This window comes from Cheilinus undulatus, linkage group 7 (genome assembly GCF_018320785.1).
Source record: "Cheilinus undulatus linkage group 7, ASM1832078v1, whole genome shotgun sequence".
In the NCBI taxonomy this organism is placed as follows: domain Eukaryota; kingdom Metazoa; phylum Chordata; class Actinopteri; order Labriformes; family Labridae; genus Cheilinus; species Cheilinus undulatus.
In genome coordinates this window covers 29,518,748-29,541,987 of record NC_054871.1, presented here as the reverse complement: position 1 = coordinate 29,541,987, position 23,240 = coordinate 29,518,748, and the positions used below count along the sequence as shown (strand labels likewise).

The 23,240-nt window shown below is 40.4% G+C and overlaps 1 protein-coding gene across 3 annotated transcripts in view; it reads left to right on the top strand.

Annotated features, from left to right (window-relative positions):
* Positions 1–23,240, top strand: part of tle2a (TLE family member 2, transcriptional corepressor a) — a 63,355-nt gene that overhangs the window by 32,166 nt on the left and 7,949 nt on the right. Inside the window, exons 3-11 of one of the 3 annotated variants that reach the window (XM_041791145.1) lie at positions 3,690–3,753; positions 10,101–10,145; positions 15,168–15,230; positions 16,721–16,762; positions 17,278–17,491; positions 17,894–17,910; positions 20,077–20,172; positions 20,700–20,744; positions 22,629–22,790. In XM_041791145.1, the coding sequence (XP_041647079.1) occupies positions 3,690–3,753; positions 10,101–10,145; positions 15,168–15,230; positions 16,721–16,762; positions 17,278–17,491; positions 17,894–17,910; positions 20,077–20,172; positions 20,700–20,744; positions 22,629–22,790 (748 nt within the window). Of the gene's footprint in view, positions 1–3,689; positions 3,754–10,100; positions 10,146–15,167; positions 15,231–16,720; positions 16,826–17,277; positions 17,492–17,893; positions 17,911–20,076; positions 20,173–20,699; positions 20,745–22,628; positions 22,791–23,240 lie in introns of all 3 variants that reach the window. The other 2 variants (XM_041791144.1, XM_041791143.1) reach the window with 2 other exon arrangements.

Genomic DNA, 23,240 nt, shown 5'->3' with positions numbered 1-23,240 from the left:
TTCATGTTGATCAGGCCAGACCTAGGCCTGGGTGATAAATCCATTTTATTGGTAAACCATGTTTGTGGATAATTGTAGATTCCAGGGTTGAAAATAAAGCTAGGTAAGAAAATGTATAATCTCACCTATTATACATATGTGAGATAGACTAGATAGTGTAGATAGGGTAATGCAACTTTATACAAGTAGTAATAAATGTTTTACTTAATATTTATATATTATGTAGTAACGTACCATAGTATTCCTCATGCTGTGCCTACTACCCTGATGGTGTAAATTTAAAGACGAGTTTATAGCTTACACTTAAACCCTAAAGGGAAATCCAGTTTACTTTTGTCAGATGCTACTGAGAGAATAACAGAAAAATTTGTTTGGAATAATTTCTTTGTCATTCACTGTTTTAAGCAGGAAAGAAACTTGATTCAACTGTAAATCAGGTTTGGTGTGCAAAATAGGAGATTTTATTTTCAGGCTATCCCATTGCCATCCATCACCCAACTTTACATTTTCACTGCCAAAAGTTGAGAAAGGTTCTAAAATAACTGATCTTCGTGTTCCCACTTCTTGGCATCCTTCTGTTGGGATACCAACTGTACCTTTCTGTCCCTAAGAGTTGGAGCTAGAACTGCTACAGTCCATTAATCAGTCGGAAGAATCTTCACTTCCGTTGCAACAGCGGTGATAATGAAAAATAACAAAATGCATCACGTGAAAAATTTGTGTGAATTTCAAGGGAGAAATTTCAAGGCTTTTTTTTCTGCAAATATTGTCAATGTCTATCACTGCCTCAGAGATGATCTCAGAGGTGGAGACCCTCTGAGGGATCAACAACCACAGACCACATAAGGGAATGGTTGGCTATGGAAACACAGGGTCACTGAAACTGCTGATCCAAACCAGATCGCCCTGTGGAGATGCATCATTAGGAGAATCTCTGTCCGTTAATAAGTTAAGACTGTAGTTTAGGACTGAAATGCAACAAGCAGTGTAAACTTTGGCAGCTATTTTAGAACTTTCTTAGTCTTTAGATTTTTCTTTTGTTTGTTTAAGTCACACTTTAATCATTTTAACCTCTATAGTTTGAGTTGATGAAAACATTTTAGTCTGGTTAGTCAATAAACAGGCTTTAGTCTTTAGTTACAGTAACATTTCTTTCTTTAAAGTAATTCAGTCTGCCTAATTGTAAAACTATCACATAAACGTAAAACAATAATAGTACGTATGTGAATACTGATTAAAATACTGACATACCCTGAATGCTCTCTACCCAATCTTGTGTTGGACTTCTGTTTTTACTAGTTATATGCATAGTGGAGCTATATCAAGGATTTTTAATGTCCGATAGTCCAGCACTCACACTTTACTCCCATCTTAGTCTCTTTGACATAAATGAAGCTTGCTTTCTTTCAGTTTTTATCATCAAAAGTCTATTTTCATCCAGTCTTGGCCTAGTTGATGACAATTTTAGTCATAGTTTTAGTCGAGGAAATTAACACTGGCACAGAGCAAATGCCAAGTTCAGTGATATCTTAATATATTTTGTTAACTTCATATTTTGGTTCACTGTGTACATAAACAGAGAATCTATTAGCCCTAACATCCAGAGTATTAAAGAAAAGAGACGGTCAGAGAAAAGATGAGACTGGTTTTCGATACAGTAGATACAAGCTGCATTATGGTGATTGGCGACTCCAAGCTTCATTTGACTTAAGACATCATTTAAAAGGTAACCAAGCAGCAGCTTCATCCGCACTACTGGATAATCCAGTGACATTTCAACACAGCTTAACCCACTGTTTATTTCCTATATGATAACCAGTCCAAAACAATTTACAAATCTGAGAAGAAAAGAAAAGATGAGGATCTCTATGTTGCGTATCACTCCTAACATCATTTTCCTTATTTCCTTTCTTTTTGATCAGTATTTAAATGTCTTTCATTACTCAGTGCAAAGTCCTTTAAAGCTCTTAATGTTATAAATCTTTTGTTTTTGCCCTGTGAAGCATTTTTAAATTGCTGTGTGTATAATTGGTGCTCTATAAATAAACTCTTCTAGCCTAATTACAACCAGACATTATGCTCCTATAATAGCATAAAAATGCTACCAAAATGAGGGCTCTTACTAGCAGGCTACAGGCTAAATGACCTGAGTTTTGACCTGTTAGGCAAATTAAAGTAACCGAGCAGACATTTATTCAACTGGAATCTTTAATAATAAGTTATTTTGCTAATGAAAATAACCAATTATGGTCCTAATCACAGCAGTGAATTTTAAATACAGGAATAACAACAATCGCTCATTACCTGTGTGCAAAAACAGTCTGTCGTTGTGTGTCTGCCTCTCCAAGCTTATCCAAAGTTTATGTTGTAATGAACACACTGGCAGACATGCACGCTCAAACAAACATGCACAAACACGCACACTCCCAGTCGCATTAGTCCTCAGCCCAGCTGTGAGTGACTTCTGCCGAGAGGCAATTCCACTGTAATAAAATCTATAGAATGGGGGAGTTTAATCCTCACTACCCCCCCACTCCCACTTGCCTTCCTCTCCCACACCTCACCCTGCTTCTCTCCTCCGTCGTCCCTCTCCTCAACTGGCTGCCGATGATAAATGAGTCAATTATGTGTGTGTGCGCATGCAGTGCCGGAGAAGGCGAGCGGATGGGGCCGTTATTACCTGTTGCGGCTGGGGGTAATGTTGCGGTATTAATCATATTCTAATTTTCCACCACCACCCCGTTCCTCCACCCATTTCCAATGTCCCACCTCACTACACCACACCACAACACCCCTGTCAATAAATCTGCCGCCTGAAAACAAGTCTGCATAGACTGCCAAAAGCCCAAAATATACTACATCTCCTGAGGGAGGAAGAGAGAGTTTCAGAGGTAACTGGGGAGGAGTTTGTGAGCTTGGACCTGATAGACGCACGCATTTAGATATGAAAGTGTTTGCAAATTCAGCCATCAGCGTTTTCCAGCTTTAGAGGACACCAGGGACAGTTTTGGGTGTGAGGAGAGATGGGCAGACACAGAGGACGGACAGAGTTATGGGACACATGGGAGAGGTGTTTGGCTGCTATAACGTCAGAGATGTGTGCGTCTGTGTGTAGCATGACATGCCGACAGACTGAGCAACATGAACACAGGTCATGTCCGGAGCAGAAGAAGAAAGAAGCGAGGCAGATTTATTCCATTTCAAGACAGAGTTAGCCCCTCTGACCCACTTAAAGCGACTTCAGTGAAACTTGGCAAAGTGTGCTGTCGAAGGTGAAAGAAGGGGGGAGCGACAGACAGAGAGACAGGCAGACCAGTTGATAATTGGGGAAGCAACAAAATGAGGAGGAGGAGGAGTGTAGGGCACAGGAGTAGATTGAAAATTGTCCAGAGAGAGACAGAGAGAGACACCTTGGATGTGCCTGCCTGCAGTCTTGGCTGCGTTTCAGGCTCCGAGCGTGACTTCGTCTATTTCTGCTCTGCTCTGAGGTGATAATGGGCTGTCAGCACCCCAGTCACCCTGCTCCCTCCTCCCCCACTGAGTGTGAGAGTGAGAGGGAGGGGAGAGGAGAGAGTGGGGTATCATAATTTGTTGTCACGTTGCTAATTGCATTGTGTATTTTTATTCAGAATATGATACACATCAAAACTCACGCTATATTTGCTTTTTCTCTCTTGTCTTTGTTGCAGTTTGAAGCTGGAATGTGAGAAACTGGCTACAGAGAAGACAGAGATCCAGAGACACTACGTTATGGTGAGGCAGACACTTCCACACATGGAAACTCAGGCACACATACTCACAACAGGCCGTGTCTCTCCACATTCACTCATAACAAGTGGCAGTGCCAAGTCCGCCAATCCCTTTCATCTGCTAACAGCTGCCAAACAACACCCACCAAAAACCACATGCCAGACCACACACATACACGAACACCATATTATAGGGCTGCAGAATAAACACCACTTACATGGGCCTGTAATCCTGTTTCTCCTCTTTGTGGACGTTTTTTGTGTCTCTGAGACACACCACAGGGCTGTACAGCAGCAGCTGTATTTTGGCCGTCTAAAGAAGCTCATACAAGGGCTAACTCACCAAGTTTAAAGAAACACCTACATGCTGAAATCTGGTCTAAAACGTCTGGTTAAGTTCCTGTTTTAATTTTTATTTTCATCCATTCTGATCACATACGTTATTACAGTGATTCACAAAGAGGTGAATCCCTGTAACAATGAGAGGTGCTACAGGTGAGCCTAGACATAATAATAAAAAAAATTAATCATGTTTCAAATGATCATTAAATACTTTATGCCATGTTATTATTTCAAGTCTTAGAAGTAACAAAGCACAGCCAGAAGTTTTATATCATGTCACCTTTTTACCATTTATTTTCTCTGATGAATACAACTGGTGTCACAGTTTAGCTGGTGTTGGATATTGGTGACACTCCGTTGAACATTCTACTAATCCACTTGCTTTCCAATTTTAAGTATTTATTTGTGTCTTCGGAGACATTTATGCTACTTGGGAAGAGTTAGCAGGGCAACAGCGGTGTTTACTAAGATGAATATTAGAAAATTAGATATCAGTGACTTTGCAGATGCCTAATCAAAATAAAACATATGGCAGTAGCTCAAAGCAAACCAGCAGATATTCATAGTTTAAAATCTAGGAAACGGAACATCTACAAAACTTTGTTTAAAAGATGACCATGGTTTCATATTAATCAAGCATCAAGACAATTGCTAGTCTATACTGTGTTGAATAATCCAGACACCTAACTTAATTTTTGAGAGTAAAACTGCAGACTGTAATGTTGAAACCTGTGGTATCTAATAATACACATAACACGAGTGAGTGTCTGTGACAACACTGAGTACACTAATTCTTCTTGTCCTGACAGCCTGAACCAGTGTGATACAGTTTTTCAGTTATAAACAAGGAACAAGGAAGGAGGGAGATGACAAGCACCAGGAGTGTCTGCTGGGAATTTTTCTTTTTTTTTTTCTTCAGTTTTTTCACCCACAGAATTTGATAGTTTGAGTTTAAAGGGGAATCAGTGGCACTTTAATTAATAATCTAACCTGTGTTAACATGGAGGAGAAACCAAACCAAGCTTGCTACTGCCAAAGCTTGTCAATACAAAACGCCACATTTTCCTTTCTTCACTGTCAAAATTAAAGCATGTCCTATGTTTAATAGAGGAAAAAGTTTACAGGGCAGAGAACTAAATATTTAACAGATGCAGTTTAGGCAGGGAGCGTGCAATCTTGTGCGGGGGCAGCATGATAGCTGATGTTCACCTGCTTTTAGGACACTGTGTAAATCCATCACCCTGTCAAAAAATCATAGGGTACAGCACCACTGAAACCATCTATCCAGCAAGCCAGCGGAGCCCCATGCTATGCCCACCTCCACTGAAACCCTTGAAACCCCTTTTCTCTTTCAAAATGTGAAATTTATCAACAAAAATCAATCACTTTTCTTTTTAGTACCTTCACCTAATGGTAGGAATGTAAGGATATATCCTAAATCAGCTAAAAATCAATATAAATAATGGTGGATTAAAATTGATACAGCACAATACGTGCTTTGATACTCTGCTTAAACAGTTGGGGGTGCTGTTTGTTTTAGTGCCGTTTGTTTTGACGTCATGGTCTCTCCCGCTGACCTGAGTTCAACCCACACACTTGGACTACGTCAGGTAAATTTACTGCAGTCATGGTAGCGGCGGATGAAGACTTAGCGGTGGTGGACATCTCGTTTAGTTTTAAGTCAGAGCTGTGGCAGGCAGTAAGTCTGAGTTAAAAAAGAAGAAAATCGGGATCGTATCGTGGACCCAATATCGGGATTCAGATCGAATCGTGGGTTGAGTGTATCCTTACATCCCTACCTAATGGAGGTCATTTTTTATTGTAAAGACACCTCGATTCTAAAAACACAGTAGGCAAAGAGGTGGCTGCATTCCATTTACCTCAGAAGTCAAATGTCGGTGCTGGGAATGATGTCACACCTGAGTTGAATGTGATCCATTTGCTATGAGCTTGTAAATCAGATGTTGCTCCAACTTTCCGAATCAGAATTACAAGTTCACGGCACATTTTTGATGACAGCACATTTTTTATAAAGTCCACTCTGAATTTCTGAGATCAGATTAAAGGGAAGGCACCATTGGTGTTTCCACATGTTTAGAGTATATATATTTACCATAACTTATGTTGCTTGCATAGAGACCAGCTTCTCTAAAGCTTTAGATAAGCTTTAATAACTTTTGTTTTATGGTAACAAGATATCCAAATGAATCATGTTGACTTCTATAAATCTAATGGCATCAATATCTAAGTAATTTACAGTGAGAGTGGTTCCAGTACAGTGCCAAACACTACCTACCTGGCTAAGCAGAGTTGCATTTGTTTTACCTGTGTCACTGCCTTCCACTCCCTTTGCCTTAAGGTGAGTGTGATAACTTACAAAACTTTAAATTTGGCCAAATCATTGTAAACATCTCTAAAGTTCATAAGCTTTTGAATATGATCACTAATGGTGAAGATGTTTGTAGAAGTAAGCATGGGACCATGGTTTGAATCCAGAAATCTTCCTAAAAGCGTTGGCTCTGAAAGAAATGAATGAACAGAACAGACTGCTCAGGATCATCGGGCCTTCTGCAGTCCTGCCATTCATTCAGATCTGTGAATCTGTAATATTTTAAGAATACACATTTAGCAGTCCAATCAAGGAAAGGCTAAACTCTTTGTCTTTATTTGTTATTTGTGTTTTTTTTATGTCTGTGAAGCGTCAGCCTTGTGTTACCTGTGATCAGAGAAACACAACCACAGCTGACTCAGAGTACGTTGCCAAAAAAGAGCTATGTGGCAATCTTGGCACAGAGCGACGACTTGTGGGGGGCTTGAAGTCTTAGTGATGGGGAGGAAGGGGGGGTTAGTTGGCATCAATCACAGGCCAGGTCTCCTTTCCTGGCTGACAATGTGGGTTTGGATGAGTTTGGATGTTGCTAAGCAACAGGCGAAACTTGGCACAGCGACTGCCGAGCGGAGCTGCCAGCTGCCAGGAGAGGCGTCTTTTATGGTGTCACACTCAAACACACGCATAAAGCACATACATACACATGCCTACACAGTTGCAGGCTAAACACACACCTGCACTCTCTCTCTCTCTCTCTCTTACTCTCTTTCTCACACACGTTTGCTAACTGCCAGGAAAGATGTCTGCAGAGAGAAGACCCCTGGCTTCTCCTCTCCCTTCCTGCCAGCCCGCTCTGGCTGCCTAACTGCCAATCTCCACTCTCCACAAGCAGTCACACTGAAAAGCAAATGTCAGCCTGTCACTTTCCAAGGCATCTGACTTTAAAATGTTCCCTCCTCCATCCATCTCTGAGGGTGGAGAGAGAGAGAGGGAGACAGAGCGGAAAAGAGAGAGCCTCACCTGTCTCTCTCTCTCTCTGGCATTCACTTCCTCCTGCGTTCCTCTCAGCTCTTCGTACGTTAGGCTAAAAGTCAGGGTCAAATAGCTCACATTAGACACGATTATTGCAATAGTCTGTCACCTTCCTCTGCCCGGCGACTATTTCACTGCCTCGTGTCCGATTTCTGGCTGCTGAAAGAGCGCCTCAGGGTCATTTTAGTGCTATTGACTTTCAGCAGAGCCAAGGTGAAATTAGCAACGATGTGCTTTTTTATGGGCACTTCTGAGAGCACATACGAGGACTGCTAACAGCTGAGGCTGGAAGGAAAGAAAAGGACTTTGTGGGTGTTTCATGGCTCACTCTGTTGAATGAAACAAAATCTAAATGCTGCTTTGTATGTATAAACACTGGAAATTATTCATTTTAAGTAAGATTAGATAATCATTTTAACTCTTCTCAAAGTAAGATCATTTGTATGTTCTTGTTGCTTTTTCTTTAAATTTCTAATGGAAAAGGCTGAAAATAGTTTCTTATTTTATAAACCTCATAAAATGTCACAAATAACGATATGTTTGTCTGATTTTTAATACTTCCTGACTTTCCTGTCTGCAGCTCTCAGTGCCCTAAGCCTCTTCAGTTCCAGTGAGGATGTTAATCTTTTAAAAACGGGTCACAAACATGTAGTTTTATTTCTACAAAAGCTCAGTTCTGTCCTACACAGCATCCGCATAGCACTTTTAAGGAAAACATTTGTCGTACAGGAGCAAATGCTGTCTTTGTTAAGGGCCAGTCAAAGCCACGGATTTATACAGCTCTGGTGTAGTTATGTGTATTTTAGGCAACATGTTTTTTGGATCGAGTGCAGGAATTATTCATTGTTGGTTTGGGGTTTCCATGGAAAGTCTGCCCTAAAAGCATACAATAGTGTTATTGATGTTTTTACATTGCCTGAATTTCTCTCTTTGTTTTTTAGTAAAACTCTGAATTCCAACTTTCTTGAGCTACTTTTATCTTTTAACTTTAATCTGCCGTTTGTGTTCTGTATTTTTGTTGTCAAATTTCTTATCTTGTCTTTTTTTGCTTTCCTATTGTGTTGTATTAATTTAATGCTGCCTTCTAGTATACCTAACTGCTGATTTAGAGGGACAAGTAATGAACAAAAACACCAGCATCGGTATTGGCCATAGGCTAAGTCATTATTTTAAACATCAGTATTGCCATCTCTGATTTTCTCAATGATTTTCTAGTTATCGCATTTGAACCTCATGGTTGACGGGCAGATTTGTGCAGCATCGGCAGTATTGCAGACGGTTTTTACTGTCGTGATTAAGAGGGAGCTGAGCCGGAAGGCAAAGCTCTCAATTTACCGGCTGATCTTCATCCCAGCCTTCACCTATGGTCATGAGCTCTGGGTAATGACCAGAAGAATAAGGTTGCAGGTTCAAGCGGTTAGAATTAGATTCCTCAGGAGGCTGGCTTGGCTCAGCCTTGTAGATAGAATGAGGAGCTCAGACATCCTGAGAGAGCCTGAAGTAGATCTGCTGTTCCTTCGTGTCGAAAGGAGCCAGTTGAGGTGGTTTGGGCATCTGATCTGAATGCCTCCTTTTAGCCTCTCTGTGGAGGTTGTCCTGGTGCATCCAACAGGAAGGAGACCCCGGGGTAGACCAAGGACTCACTGGCGGCATTGTATATCTCATCTGGCCTGTGAAAGCCTTGGAATCTCCCAGGAAGAGCTGGAAAATGTTGCTGGGGAGAGAGACATCTGGGGTTGACTTGGCTTGCTCCCTCCATGACTGGGACAAGCGGAGGAACATGGATGGATGGTTTGACGTTCGTACCTCAAGTTCAATTTAAAGGGTAGCAAGTCCATGTTGTTCTCTTCTTGATACATAGGGACACATCCACTATGGTTCTTTTCTTTGTTGTTCTTTACAGAGCTTGCATCACACACAGTGCCTCTGTTGCAGCCATGATCGACACTCTGAGCTCATGCACTGTGGTGAAGATAACGTCATGTCAACAGCATATGCTGATTGGTCTTGATCACACTTGTAGTGTTGCCGATCTGTTGGCAAAGACAGAGCAAGGGTTTATTTTTTTGCTTAGCCTGACATGGTGCCACTGTCAAAGACAAAAATAATGTGTGGTTTGACTGGCCAATAATTTTAGTTTAAACTGGTTCAGATTTATGGACTTTAGGGCCATGTCAGGTTCTGTATTCAAGATATACACTTGTGACCAGAAGACAATTTAGTGTTGACATATAAAACAACATTTTGTTTGGTGACTCTACAGGGGAGCATTATTACATAAATAAATAATTATGAGAGACTAAAAGCTACATTTAAAACATGAAGGGCAAAACGCTGTAACAAAAGTACTCTGACAAAACAACAATAAGCAAAAATGAGGTGTGTCATATATATGTCATATTGTAGTGAATGAAAAATGTGTTATGCAATTATGTAACAGTAGTTTTTATTTCATCTTCAAGAAATAGCTAAGTTAAAATAAACAACCTGTTTTCTCTCCAAGTCTGCATTCTGTCTTTCTACTAAAAATGATCCTTGTTAGAAATATTCATTGTCTCATTGAAAAAACACCACACATGAAAGTTTGAGTTAAATCTTGTTCTTATATTTTTGATTCATCTTTATTAATTCATGTTCTTCTTTTTCAGTATTACGAGATGTCCTACGGCCTTAACATTGAAATGCACAAACAGGTGAGTTAAATCTCTGTCTCCCTCTTTGTCCGTCAGCTTTTATGTCCCTTACTCCCTCTATTATCCCTCATGACCCATCTTCCTAAAGTTTTGCATTATTCTCTTTTAAGTTTATGCCTGCGTGCAATCTCTTGTTAAAGTAATTTTTTCTGGGATGTCTGTGCATCCCTCTCTCTCTGTCTCTCTCGACCACTGTACTGTCAGTCCTCTCTGATGGACCTCAAAGCGGCCTCATGCGGTGGAGGAGTTAATAGGATCCACAAACAGAATTCATTTCTCCACCACAGATAGATGAGAATACTCTGGCCTTCTCTGAGCCTTCAGAGCAGCTTCCCCTCTCACCCATCATAAATCCCTGTTTTTATCTGCTTCCATGCCTCTCCACATAACTCCCCCCAGCTAAGGCTGGGCAACTAGCTTGCAATAAGGTGATGCCTGCAGAAGATGCAGTATGCCTTTAACCTGAAATGCGTCAAAATCTATTTGATTTTGATTGCATTAGATATTTAATGCTGTACACATAATGCAAATATTCAAGTGTCATTTTTTTCTAAAACAGTTTGCAAAAATCCAAATTTGATCTTTTTGTATATGTTTGCCTTATTAAAAATTAGAATAACAATAACATGATCATTCCCCTCAACACAACTTTTCATATTGCATTTGCAATATGAGTAAATGTAAATTGGATATTTTTTCAAAATTGTTCAGACCTATTGTCAACCACCCTCATCTTTCCTCCATCCCTGCCTTTTCTCCTTCTTCTCCAATCCCTGTCATACTTTCTTTTTTTAATGCTTCCCGCTCTTAATCTCCATTTCTTCACTACTCCTGTCTCTGTCTTCCCTTTTCCATTGACTTCTCTTTCTTTCTCTGTTTTTCCCTCTACACCCCCCACCCCTCCACCTCCACCTCTGTCTCCTTGCAGACATACAGTCCGTGCTGAATTTCACTTTAAATCAGGTCACTGCCTCTGCCGTCTCCTCTCCCATCCTTTCTCTCTTGCTCTCTCTCTCTTTGCGTTCATTTCACCATCTCAGTTGCTTTTGTCGTGCCGCCGCTGCCACTCCACCCCCCCAATCTCGTTTTCTTTCCTCCCCCGCCTTCCTTCTGTTTCTTCCTCCCCCTCTCTCTCTCTCTCTCTCTCTCTCTCTCTCTCTCTCTCTCTCTGTCTATTTCTCCTCACACTCCCACATCCTTTGCTCACCGGCTGTCATTCTCCCTCAACCCAATCTGCCCTTTTCTACCTCCTCTCTTTCCCCTTCTCCCACTTTGCCCCAAGATTGCTCATGCTCTTTCTCTCTCTCTCTCTCTCTCCTGAAGATGTCATTTAGTAGTTGGAGTTCTCTAACAAGAAATCATTGTGTCTCCCTTGGGGTGGGGGGTGATGGATTCAGAGGATGGAGGGAAGGAGGGGTGGGGGTGCATGCTGCTTGGCTGAAAAATGGAGAGCAGAGGGAGGAAGAGATGTGGGAAAGCGAAAGGAATGAGAGAGAGAGAGAGCACATGACAGAGGAAGAGCAAGAAAAGGGAGGGGGTGGAAGTTCAGTCCGGCATCAATAAATCACTTAAGAGAGAGAACGGGGTGGGGAGAGTGTGTGTAAGTGTAAAAATACACACACTAACACTCTTTCTCTCTCTCTCACACACACACACACACACACCCACACACACACATAAATGCTTTTCCATGCTGTCTCACACACACAGAGTCGAGCTGTCAACAAGACAAACAGCCTGCGGCCATAATGATGTTGTCATGATCTCTGCATGCATATCATTACTGCCCCTAACGGCCTTGTTGGGCCTGCCACTGAACATGTTTGTGTGTGTGTGTGTGTGTGTGTATGTGTATATATATATATATATATATATATATATATATATATATATATATATATATATATATATATGGGGGCGCGCTGAAAGGGGATATTTCGGTATTTTTGAAGCTGGGTTATATGAAGCACTTGGCAATAGTAGTGGTACTGGACTATAGAGATTTCAGTGTGCGTTTCCCTTTAATCTGAGCACACTGGGGCTACCAGCAAAGAAGCTAGGCTATAGTCAAAATGGGCCAAAAATATTGGCTTAACCTCAGTTGAACTGCATTATTTTTTTCCCCCAGAAAGCCTCTGAGTTTGGCACTATTTTGCAATAGAACTTTCAGCTACATGTTCTTCCACCTCAGTGTGTTATCATCTGATCAGCTGACTGGGCCTGCAGGTTTCAATGGAGGCAACAATGAAAGAAGAATAAAGTTACAGCCATCAGCTTACTTGGATGGCAAATTTCCATTCAGCTCCTCTGATCAGGGTTGGTTTTCCCAATTTATCTTTGGAAAGTTGAAGAGGGCTCTGAAAACACTGGCATTCAGTAAGGCAGGGAACTCTGGATGGGGGGTGATGCAGGCTGCAGGCTGAGCAGCTGTCCTCGGATTCAGAAATGTCCTAAAGAAGTGTTTGAACTTAGTTCAACTCAACACAGTAGTAGCTCTCTAGGTTCGTGGGCTCACAGTTTCCAGACCGACACCTCGGGGTGCATCTTATTACATAACTTTGTACATCCTTGCATCCTCTCAGCTCAACTGACCCAAAGGATGATCAATTTCAAATGAAGTCTGTTTTTTTTTCTTAAGATTTTTCTGGGCTTTTTGCCATAATTCTGATATGACAGCTGAAGAGAGACAGGAAATATGGGGATAGAGAATGGGGAAAGATTTGCTCCAAACATGGCAGAGACAGGGAATCTATCCCCCAACCAGTGTGTAGAGATCTACGGCTTCTGTTTACGGGCGCCTGCTCGACCAACTGAGCTAAACCAGCGCACTCCATGGAAGTCTTTCGACCTAACATATGACTTGATCAGTTCGGAGGCACAGTATCTTCCCAAAAGCCATGACTTTTGACATTTTTTTTATTCTTACAGAACTGATCTGCTGAAAACATAACATCGTAACACACACAGCTGATAAATATATTGATACACTTAACAACTTTATGGAAAATGATTTAACCTCGCTGAATCGAGGCCTCATTAAGGCATAAGTTTGTTTATTGATCTTATTTTATTGAACAATAACATCAATATAAACTCATGTCTCTGTGGATTATTGAACAGATTATGAGAATGTGAACGTCCCAGTTTTTATAGCTAAAAACATGGATCTGTGCATACATGAGGATATTTAAGAAGAGGATTAAATGATTAGATTTATCAACCAGTAAAATCACTAATGATCTGCTATGTTAAATAGAAAATGCTACCGAAATTTTGATTATTTCTTGTTGGACATTTCATGGCTAAAGTTCCAAACCATATCTACGTAAAATAATCTAAAAGGTTTTGAATAACTTTTTAATCGAGGGGTTTTCTGAACATTTGTATAGTAGGCTTTGAGGTGAATCAGCTGTGCAGCTTGTCATCAGTGCCTGATGTCGCTCAGACTGACGCTGTGATTTTCAGGACTTCTCATTTGGTAAATTAGACACCTCTGTCCTCGTGTCTCTTTCTCACATCTCTCTTTTAATTCCCTTAATAAAGACGCAAGGAACTGACACGAGTAAAGGACAGAAGGACACCAAAATTGCAACTGGGACAAAGCCTACATCACTTTAGATCCCTTCTGCTCACCAGTTCCCATTGAAGTTTGTCTCTGTTGGCCTTCTGAGTCTCCATGTGCAGAAGTTGTTCCTCTGTATACTACAAGTCATAAAAGTATCCCCTCCTTTTCAAGATACACAGCATGTCATCATCACTCCAGTCGAAACTGCTCATTTATAGTTTTTGTTCAGCTTAGTTGTTTGTTGTATCCATCTAAGCCCTCAGGCCCAAACAGCTGATCAGGAGGTAGCGATACACTGAGTTGGAAGAACATGCAGCGGAGGTTGCACTGTAAAATAGTGCCACTCATAGGAGCTTTCTGGGGGGGAAAAAACACCTTATCCATCCATCCATTCATTTTCTTTCAACATTCCTCTCCTTAGCAACATTTTCCAGCTCTTTCTGGGGATTCCTAGGTGCTCCCAGGCCAGATGAGATATATAATCCCTCCTGCGAGTCCTGGGTCTACCCAGGGGTGTCCTTCCAGTTAGACACTCCCGGAAGACCTCCACAGGGAGGCACTAAAACACTTCAAAATTTTTCAGTGTGGCATACTATTGAGCCAAAATGGTTTTCTGGACCTTTTTTTATCTAAAATTTGCTAAATAACGTGGAGAAATTGTACCTATCCATAGTGCTGTGCAGCCTAGCTTCCTTAAGTGTGTTATCCTTAAAGGGGCAATGCTCACTGAAATTTCTGGGGGCTAATGCCACTACTGTTGCAGAGTACCTTATACAACCCAGCTTCAAAAACACAGAAATATCCCTTTAAAATCACATCACAGCAGCAGTTGTAACACTATTTGCCACACAGATACAAGATGGAGTAAATGGATGGAAAGAATGATAAATGGAAGAAAGATGGACAGAAGGAGAGATGGAAAGAGAGCTGATGATGAAGAGGAATAGAAGAGGGAGGGAGAGTTTGCTGTTGGCAGTGTAGCAGAGCAGATCGAGACAGACACACACCCACAGCAAGAATCCCTGACCCCCAGCAGGAAACATAGACACACACTCAAGCATGCAAAATGCAAACACACACAGACAAACAGATGAGAGAAGACACATGAGAAACACACGCACAGACACGCACATACACACTGTGAGAAAAGACAAGGAATCTAGCATCTTTTCTCCCTCACACAGACACACACTCTGTGTGGGCTGGCTGAGGCCACAGCAGATGCTGTCCATGAATATTTTAGCCAAACTCCCTGGCAGAGTTTCCATTTGCATGGACCAAATGTAAGCAGCTAAAATATTTACCACACTGGTCCTGAGAGAAGCAGGCCACGCTGTGTGTGTGAGAGAGTGTGTAACCTTTCTGAGTGTGTTTTCTTTTTGTTCCAGCTCAGTCTTGGCTCTGTGTGTTTTTTTTTCATCAAAGCAACAGTATCTTTTCCTTTTTTTTTCTTCCAGACGGAGATTGCCAAGAGGTTGAACGTGATCTGTGCTCAGCTCATCCCGTTCCTGTCGCAGGAGGTGACACACGTGCACTCACTAACATACACATACATACACTACACTACAAGTACATGCAGCCCCCTCTCTCTGCTGTGTGACAGCAGCCCACACAGACGGCATGCACATGCATTCATAAAATGGGCCATAACTTACACTCAACCAGATGGACACAGCATCAAAGATCTTTTTTTTGGTAGCCAAATGTTTGTATGAGTTCAAGCGTTGTCCAGACCAAAAGGGGTGTTTCAAATATGCTGTTTGGAATATTTTTTTATATATATTCATATGAAATGTTACATGGCAATACATGCAATGCCCAGAGCACTTTTCATACACAAAAACATGCAGCCTAAAGCAGTGTTACTTTCGTTGGAAAGGATAAAAATGACTAAAATGTGACTAAAACTAAAATGCCTTTTATATAAAGACTAAAACTAAGACTAAAATTAAAATAGCTTCCAAAATTAACACTGGTCTAGAGTGCTTTCATTTAGCAGACAGACAGGAAATGATAGGAAAGGTAGAATAAAGCCAAAAGAATACTCATAATTAAAAATGAATAAATAAATAAATATTTAGAGTCTTAAATTGGCTTTAAAAATACCCAGAGAGCGCACCATTTTGATGTCCAGGGGCACTGAGTTACAAAGTTTGGGTGCATAAAAACCAAGGGTCAGCTGTATTAGTTTTTCAGGGCCACTATTGATACCGATTATTAGTAGTGCATGTGACCATTATGCATTTGCCATGACCAACTAAATTAACTTAATGTGGCAGAAGTAAATCTTAGAACTTGGAACTTGCTCTGTCAACATGACAGCACAGAGCAACACAGCAGAAACAGGAAGTGATGCGCACACTCCCTGTTTCATTGCCACCCAGGCCTCAGTGTTAATTGGCTTGTAGTTGTGTAACGTCATCCAGTCAGAAAGTGTAGTAGGCGGGACATGAGATCAGACTGTAGAGAGAAAACAAAACCAGAGAGAGAGACATAACCTGCAGTGAAGCCAAAGTAGCTCACCTCAGTATTTAATGTTTTTGTCTGATTATCTGTAAAGTAAAATGATGATATGGATAATTGACTATATACCAGATATCTGCATCAATAATCGGCAGCCAATTATCGATGCAGATAAGACAGAAATCCCTCTCCCCAGTGTCCATTTTTGGGTGAACTAAGTATATAAGATGGTCTTAAATGTCTTTGTTTATGGCACCTGGTTAGCGATGCACAATATTATTGGTATGATATTGATATCGGCGCATATTGGCTTAAAAAAAGAATTATCGTTATCTGCAAATAAAAAAATTTCTGCCAATAATCATAACTGATGTTTTGGCTATAAAAATCTGCCTGTATCAGTTGTAAATTTTGGCTGTTAAAAATATGCTGTTAACATTAGAATTATTTTCACATTTAAAATAAATTGTACATAGCATGGTGTTAACTCATTGATCAGAGGAATAAAAAGTTCAAACTAAACTCTTGTTGTTGTTTTGTTCCACAGCACCAACAACAGGTGGTCCAGGCCATGGAGCGCGCCAAACAGGTGACCATGGGGGAGCTAAATGCTTCGATAGGGGTACGTGGGCTCCCCCCTCTGCCTCATAGCGTGTGTACCTTATCCTCCCATTTATTTATATTCCCTCCTTTTCTTTTTCTTTAAATGAGGCAATCACTAATAGGCCCACTTTAAAACATCAGTTAAATGGAAAACCTTAAAGTCCAAATTAAAATGGTTTTACATGGTTCATGACCACACAATAACCACTTTCCTAAATATTAAAACTAAAATCCTCTTCACAGAGAATAGTAAAATATTTCAGTTTTAGGTATTTTAAATAGTATCTTCTATCACGCTGATTGGCTGCAGAGCTTCCCTACTAAAGAGCCACTGCCTTGACCCTAGCATTTCTCCTCGTGCACGTAGCACCTTCCTCTTTCCCTCCTCTTCAACACTTCCTGGTGAGCCGCATCCTAAAGTGCTCATAAGTCACCCATCTCTCTCTTTGTTCTGTCTCCCTCCTCTTGTTATGTCTCTTCTTCTATCCTTCCTCTCTACAGCAACAGCTACAGGCACAGCACCTCTCCCAGCATGCCCAGGGTCTGCCAGTGGGACCACACCCATCGGGACTGCCCCACCCCAGCCTGGCGCTGGGTGGAGGATCTGGTCTGCTGGCCCTGTCAGGGGCTCTAGGGGCCCAGCTGGCTGCTAAAGATGAGAGAGCTCACCTGGAGGCAGCCGCTGCTGCTGCTGCTGCTGCAGAGCACCACAGAGGTACAGGGGCCCTTTAAATCCTTCCTGTTTACATCTTTTTCTACCACTTTGTGTTTCTCAAAAAAAAAAACAAAAGAGTTGAAATCTGCATATGAGTTTAGAACTGGGACTAAAGTTGGATTTCTTTCTCAGAGATAAAAACAGTCTCAGTGATGTGGGAGTAAAATAAACACTGGATCCTGATGATTGGCTTTACTTCAGATTGTTGGCAGGGTGGAGAGCTCTAGCTGATAATAAGACTCCTCTGGGATATTTTCCCAATGACTCATTAGCTGCAGAGTGATGTAAAGTGAAAGTAGATCTTCTTGCATTAATTTTTTGCTTGTGTTCTTCCTTACCTGCCCTTGCTGTCCTGTGGTTTGCTACCTGGATGTGTTCGGTTCTTTTTCCTGGAACAAACAGACCGTGAAGCTGGACCAGTGAGTACAGTTTACCACACTTATCACTTAGATCAGGAGCACTCTCACTTTTCCACTTGTGCGTTTGGCATTTTCTGATAATGAAAGCAAACAGTGCTGTGCATGGATATTCACACAAAAAAGAACTTAAAGTATTAACTGTGTTTTTTTTAAACCGTACCATCAAAGAGCTGTTCAAGTGATACAATATATAAAACAGAGGAACATATACTATTTGAGCATAATCTTCTTTATCTTTTTTGTTTTTAAATGTATGTTAAGTTTAATATGTCCTTTTTAGGACTTTTTAAGCAAATTCAGAACCATTTTGAGGAGAATAACATTCTTGCATGACACTTTAAAATGGGACAGTTGGCATAACCCTGCATCAAATGTTGCATTAAACCCAAATAGGTATTTACATTTACTGCAGTTTCTTTTTCTTTATATGTACTTTGTTGCGGAAAGAAATACAGATTATTTTCATGCAACATGCCGTTCATCTCCTGTCAATAGCACAATGTTAGATGGTCCTTCTGAAAATAATTCAGAAAGAAGTAACAAGTGATGTAAGAATAACCCTATGAATGTAAAAACAAATGTTTACTCTCAAAGCAATGGGCAATTTCCAATGTTCTTTAAGAAACAAAATGGACTCATTTTGATAATAAACTTCAATTTGTACATTCTTTTATGCCCTGTTATACATTGTGAGATGCTGGTTAATCCTGAGGTTAAGATAGACTTTAGTTATACAGTACAATTCAAACCCAGAGAAACAGAGATCACTTCACATTAACCCTCAGATACCCTACTAAAGTGTTACCTACCACCTCTTTGTATCCAGGAATTGACCCCATACATTAAAGCAATACAAATTTTATACATACATTTTTTTCACATGTTTTGCATTCATTTTCTCATCACCTGGTGAGAAATATTAATCATGATTAATTTTCAGGAGTTTAACCCTTCAATTGCAAGGTTAATTGTTAATGTAATGAAAAAAAAAAACAACAACAAAAAAATCAAATGATTTTCAGAAACTACATGCAAATTGTTGTTTTGGTTTATTATTCATACAAGGATTTTTATAAATTGAATCACTCATCCTACTCATGTCCAAAGTTAACACCATACATAAATAGCAATAAGAATATGATACAGTAATATTTTCCAACTATTTTTTCATCAACATGAGACCTGATGAGAAATGTTCACTGAGCAAAGGGCCTGGTCTGTACTTATCCTGGTACTGCCTAGCGGGGCAGCAATGCTACATTGGGGTGGGGGTTCTGTACTATGGTGGCTGAGCCTCGATGATTAAACTCACAACTGATGACAGAGAATAATCATGGTCCATCACAAGGAAGCAATATCAATGACACAACACAACATCAGCTTCCAGTAGCAGTTCTCTTTGCATTATACAACACTCTTTGACATAACATCCAGCGTTTCCATGGCACAGATAAACAAGTCATGTCTGTCATGGTAGCTCCATCATGGCAGCCTCTGTATCAATACATGTCCTGTTAAAATGATAAGAATTAAGAATTTCTCTGGTTTGAAAACTGATAGAAGTATTTGAGGTAAGTCCTCAATTAAAAATCTATATAACAAAGGAGAAGTTATTTTCTAATTAAAATAGACATTTCACTGCAAAAATTCTACATTTTGACATGAACATTTCAGACAGCTTATGTTATTTTGTCTGGATTAACCTTGAATTAAAAAATAAATATAATTTTGTCTATACTTTAAAAACTAGGATTACCGCCACTGATGCTGGCTACACTGCAACATGTAACATTTAGGCACTGTATCACTGCCACTATAAATTAATATAAGTATAAAAAACATTTTGAGTGCCAAAGTGCACTCAGGCAGCAACCTTAAAGAAAAACTTGAAGATTTCTTTCTGGTCTTCTCACTCCTTCAGTGAACCGGCCGATCGATGCCCGCTGATATTCTCTCACATTCATCTGTGAAGCTTATGAGGCGGACATGATTTATGCAGTCCCTCTCACCTCATTATCACCCTCTTCCTCCCTCTCTGCCCTCACTCTCGTCTCTGCCCCCCTCTCCATATCCTCTTTGTGCCTTCATGCACTCCTCCTCTTTGCCTCACTCTCTCACTCCCTCTTTCATCTATTCAATCTGACTCTCTCTCCCTCCTCCCTGCAGAGCTCTCTGTCCAACGGGGATAAGGGCCGCTCGGCAGACTACCTCAGCAATGGGAAGAAGAGGAAGGCTGATGAGAAGGAGTTCATGACAGACTATGTGAGACTCTTTCATGAAACTGTTGAATGTTTTTGTAACTGGAGGAAAGTTTCACCAAACTTCACCAGTGAAGTCTGTAACTGTGGACTTGAGATAAGAATTAATGAACTAATTTCATTTGTGTTAATGTGGTACAGCGCATTTCTAAATCACAGGAAGGCATTTCATCTAGTGTGAGATAAATGAATCTTTGATATCTCCGTTTTTTTCCAGAAGACCTGAAATGCCTTGTAGGAGTTAACCTTTCAGAGTTAAACATCTAAAATTAATTACATCTAAACTGACTATTAGATTAACTCAGGGACATCTCATCTTACACAACAGGAAGATAAGATATTTAATTTACTCCATTTGTAGATTTGCATTTTAGTTTTTTCAATAGAAAAAAAAGTCCTGAAACTTTTCTCACATACTTGGCTGCACACACCGCGGTTTATATCTGTCCATATTGTATATTTTTACATAGAATCTCTAAAACATCACACAGCAAAGCAGGAATACCTAATCTCACTCTCTTCTCTTCACAGGGCAGCGATGCAGATAAGAGTGATGATAATTTGGTGGTGGATGAGGTTAGTAGTCGACCGCTGGCCTCTATCTGCAGCTTTTGTACTACATCCATCTGCAAACATCATTTAAGCACACCCAGCAGGACCACGTGAATAATGATTGGAACAATTATAAGCCTGTGTCCTACCCTTTTTCACAGCATACACAACCACAGTGCACATGAAAACTCAACACGTTTTTGAAGCCATCATTCTGATGGTTTAGGTTTATTACTTGTATGAATTGGCATAGGCAAATGGACAGGAGAGTCTTAGGATGTTTTCTTTGTTTCTCTTTAGATGGCATCCAAATGAACACAAAAATGCTACTTGTGCGCTTTATGTAAGAAAATAAAGGTACATTTGGCCCTTGAAAATCTTTGACAATACAATGTTGGAAGGGTTGTTCTCAAACAACTCCTCTGCTGCCAGGAATTTTTTTCTTTTATGTTCACTGCAGTTTACTGAGATTCACTGAAAGAAAAGCAGAGCTGGCACCAGTCTGGTAAAAAAAATTAGTTTCAAGTTTGGTAGAAATCTTATCATCAGGCGCCCATTTGAATACTTCAACAGATTTTTCTGGCTGAAATCATTCCCCATGTCCATACTTGCTTGTTATTTGATTACTTTACTTTTTTTCGCAAAATACCATCCATGTCTTTTACTGGAATATATCCTTCTTAAGCCAGGCATACACTGTGTAATTTCTACTCGACTTTCTGTCGTTGTGGAAAGTTAGCTCACACTGTGCAACTCAATTGCTTATGGCGCACAAGCATTATGAGTGATTTATGTAAGGGATGGGTAACTAGTGGCCCAGGAGCCAAATGCAGCCCTCCACCTCACTCAGTGCGGCCCTCAAGACGATTTCAAATACCAATAAAAGATAAACATGAAGAAAGCATGACAAAATCTGCTATGAAAATAGGGAAATAGAAACATTTCTCATATTTTTTGAGCACTGTTTAATGGTTAGTGTTAGTATTAAAAGAAATGAGTAGGTATAAATGGCTGTAATTTTTTCTGTCAAACTTGTTAACACGCATCTCTAAGTGCACTTGTAAAATAACAAAATGTATGTAAATAAAATTAAAATTGCATGGCGGGCCTTCTTCCTTTTATTGAATTATTACTAACCACAATGGTTAAATTGGGAATATCAGACAATATGTTACAGTTTGGCCCTTTGTCATTTAGAATAAAATCAATTCGACCTTTTTAGTAACCAAAGTTGCCCATGTCTGATTTTTGTGCTCACACTATAGTCTAATGGTCATGCATGGCCTGAGTGCTCACACTGTTTGAGTGGAGTCGGGACAGACTGTTACAGAAATCTGTGGAGTTTCCCCAAAAAAGTGTCACATACTTAGGCTGACGTTGCATCTAGTCATATCCTCTCTCTTCCCTGCTGTCCCTCTCTCACACACGTTAACAGCATCACCATCTATGCCAGCTTATTCCTGCTGTTTTCATGGGGATTTAGGACATTGTCTGAGAGGTTCACAAAGGAAAAATGCCTCAAAGTTGAGGATTCCACTCTGTGCTCTGCTCTCACATGAGAGCATATGCAGTCAGACTCATGACCAAAATATCAAACATGCCAGATATCCATCTGATCATGCAGGAACAGCTGGTTGGGCCGTAGTTGTATTGTGGTCTGCTGTTTTATCCCCCTGTACACCACATAACAAATGATTAAAAATTCAACTGAAAGTTGGTATGACTTCCAAGCCAGTCATGTGATTCAAAATTACAAAATTAGTGTCTGAATCTGATGAAATCCACCCAGAGAATGCCCACCTTTTGTCAACATTGGTGAATCAGCTACCAAAAGATTTCATCAATAAATGAATTAGCTTTTTTTATATCAGTCTTGTCTTATAGTACGGCCTTTTGTTTTGATTTCAGGACCCGTCATCCCCTCGCAGCGTGCAATCCTACTCATCCAGGGAGAACGGCCTCGACAAAATGCCCCCATCCCGTAAGGAAGGCCCCCCACAGGCTAGCCCCACGTCTCTAGCCTCGTCCAGCAGTGCCACCTCACCATCTCGGGGCAAAGATGCACCACAGGTAGACACTAACATGTAGACAAAGACAAATATTTGAATAGATTTTGTGGTGTTATTGTTACACATAGCAATCAATACAGAGCACATCCAGTATATTCTAGTATATAACAATGTTCCCACTTTATCAGCTCACACTGTACTCTGCTGTATTTCTGGGTCCAGAGGTCTGCTCTGACTTATTATGCCTTAAATACAACATCCTAGTTGTGAAGTCTGATCTGATCCTCATCTCCTTCTGCCCTCGCCCATCCTTATTGTCATTCACTTTCTGTGTTTCAGTATTTTTTTTCTGTTGTTCTGCACTCTGTCCTCTTTTGAACTTCTTTCCCTGCAACAAGAAATTCTTTCTTGATATTCATTTTATATTCTGCACGTACTCTTTATTTTCAATATGCTCTTTTTCATTGCAGATCTGTCTTTTTTTATCATGTTTCATGTCACTTTAAAGCGT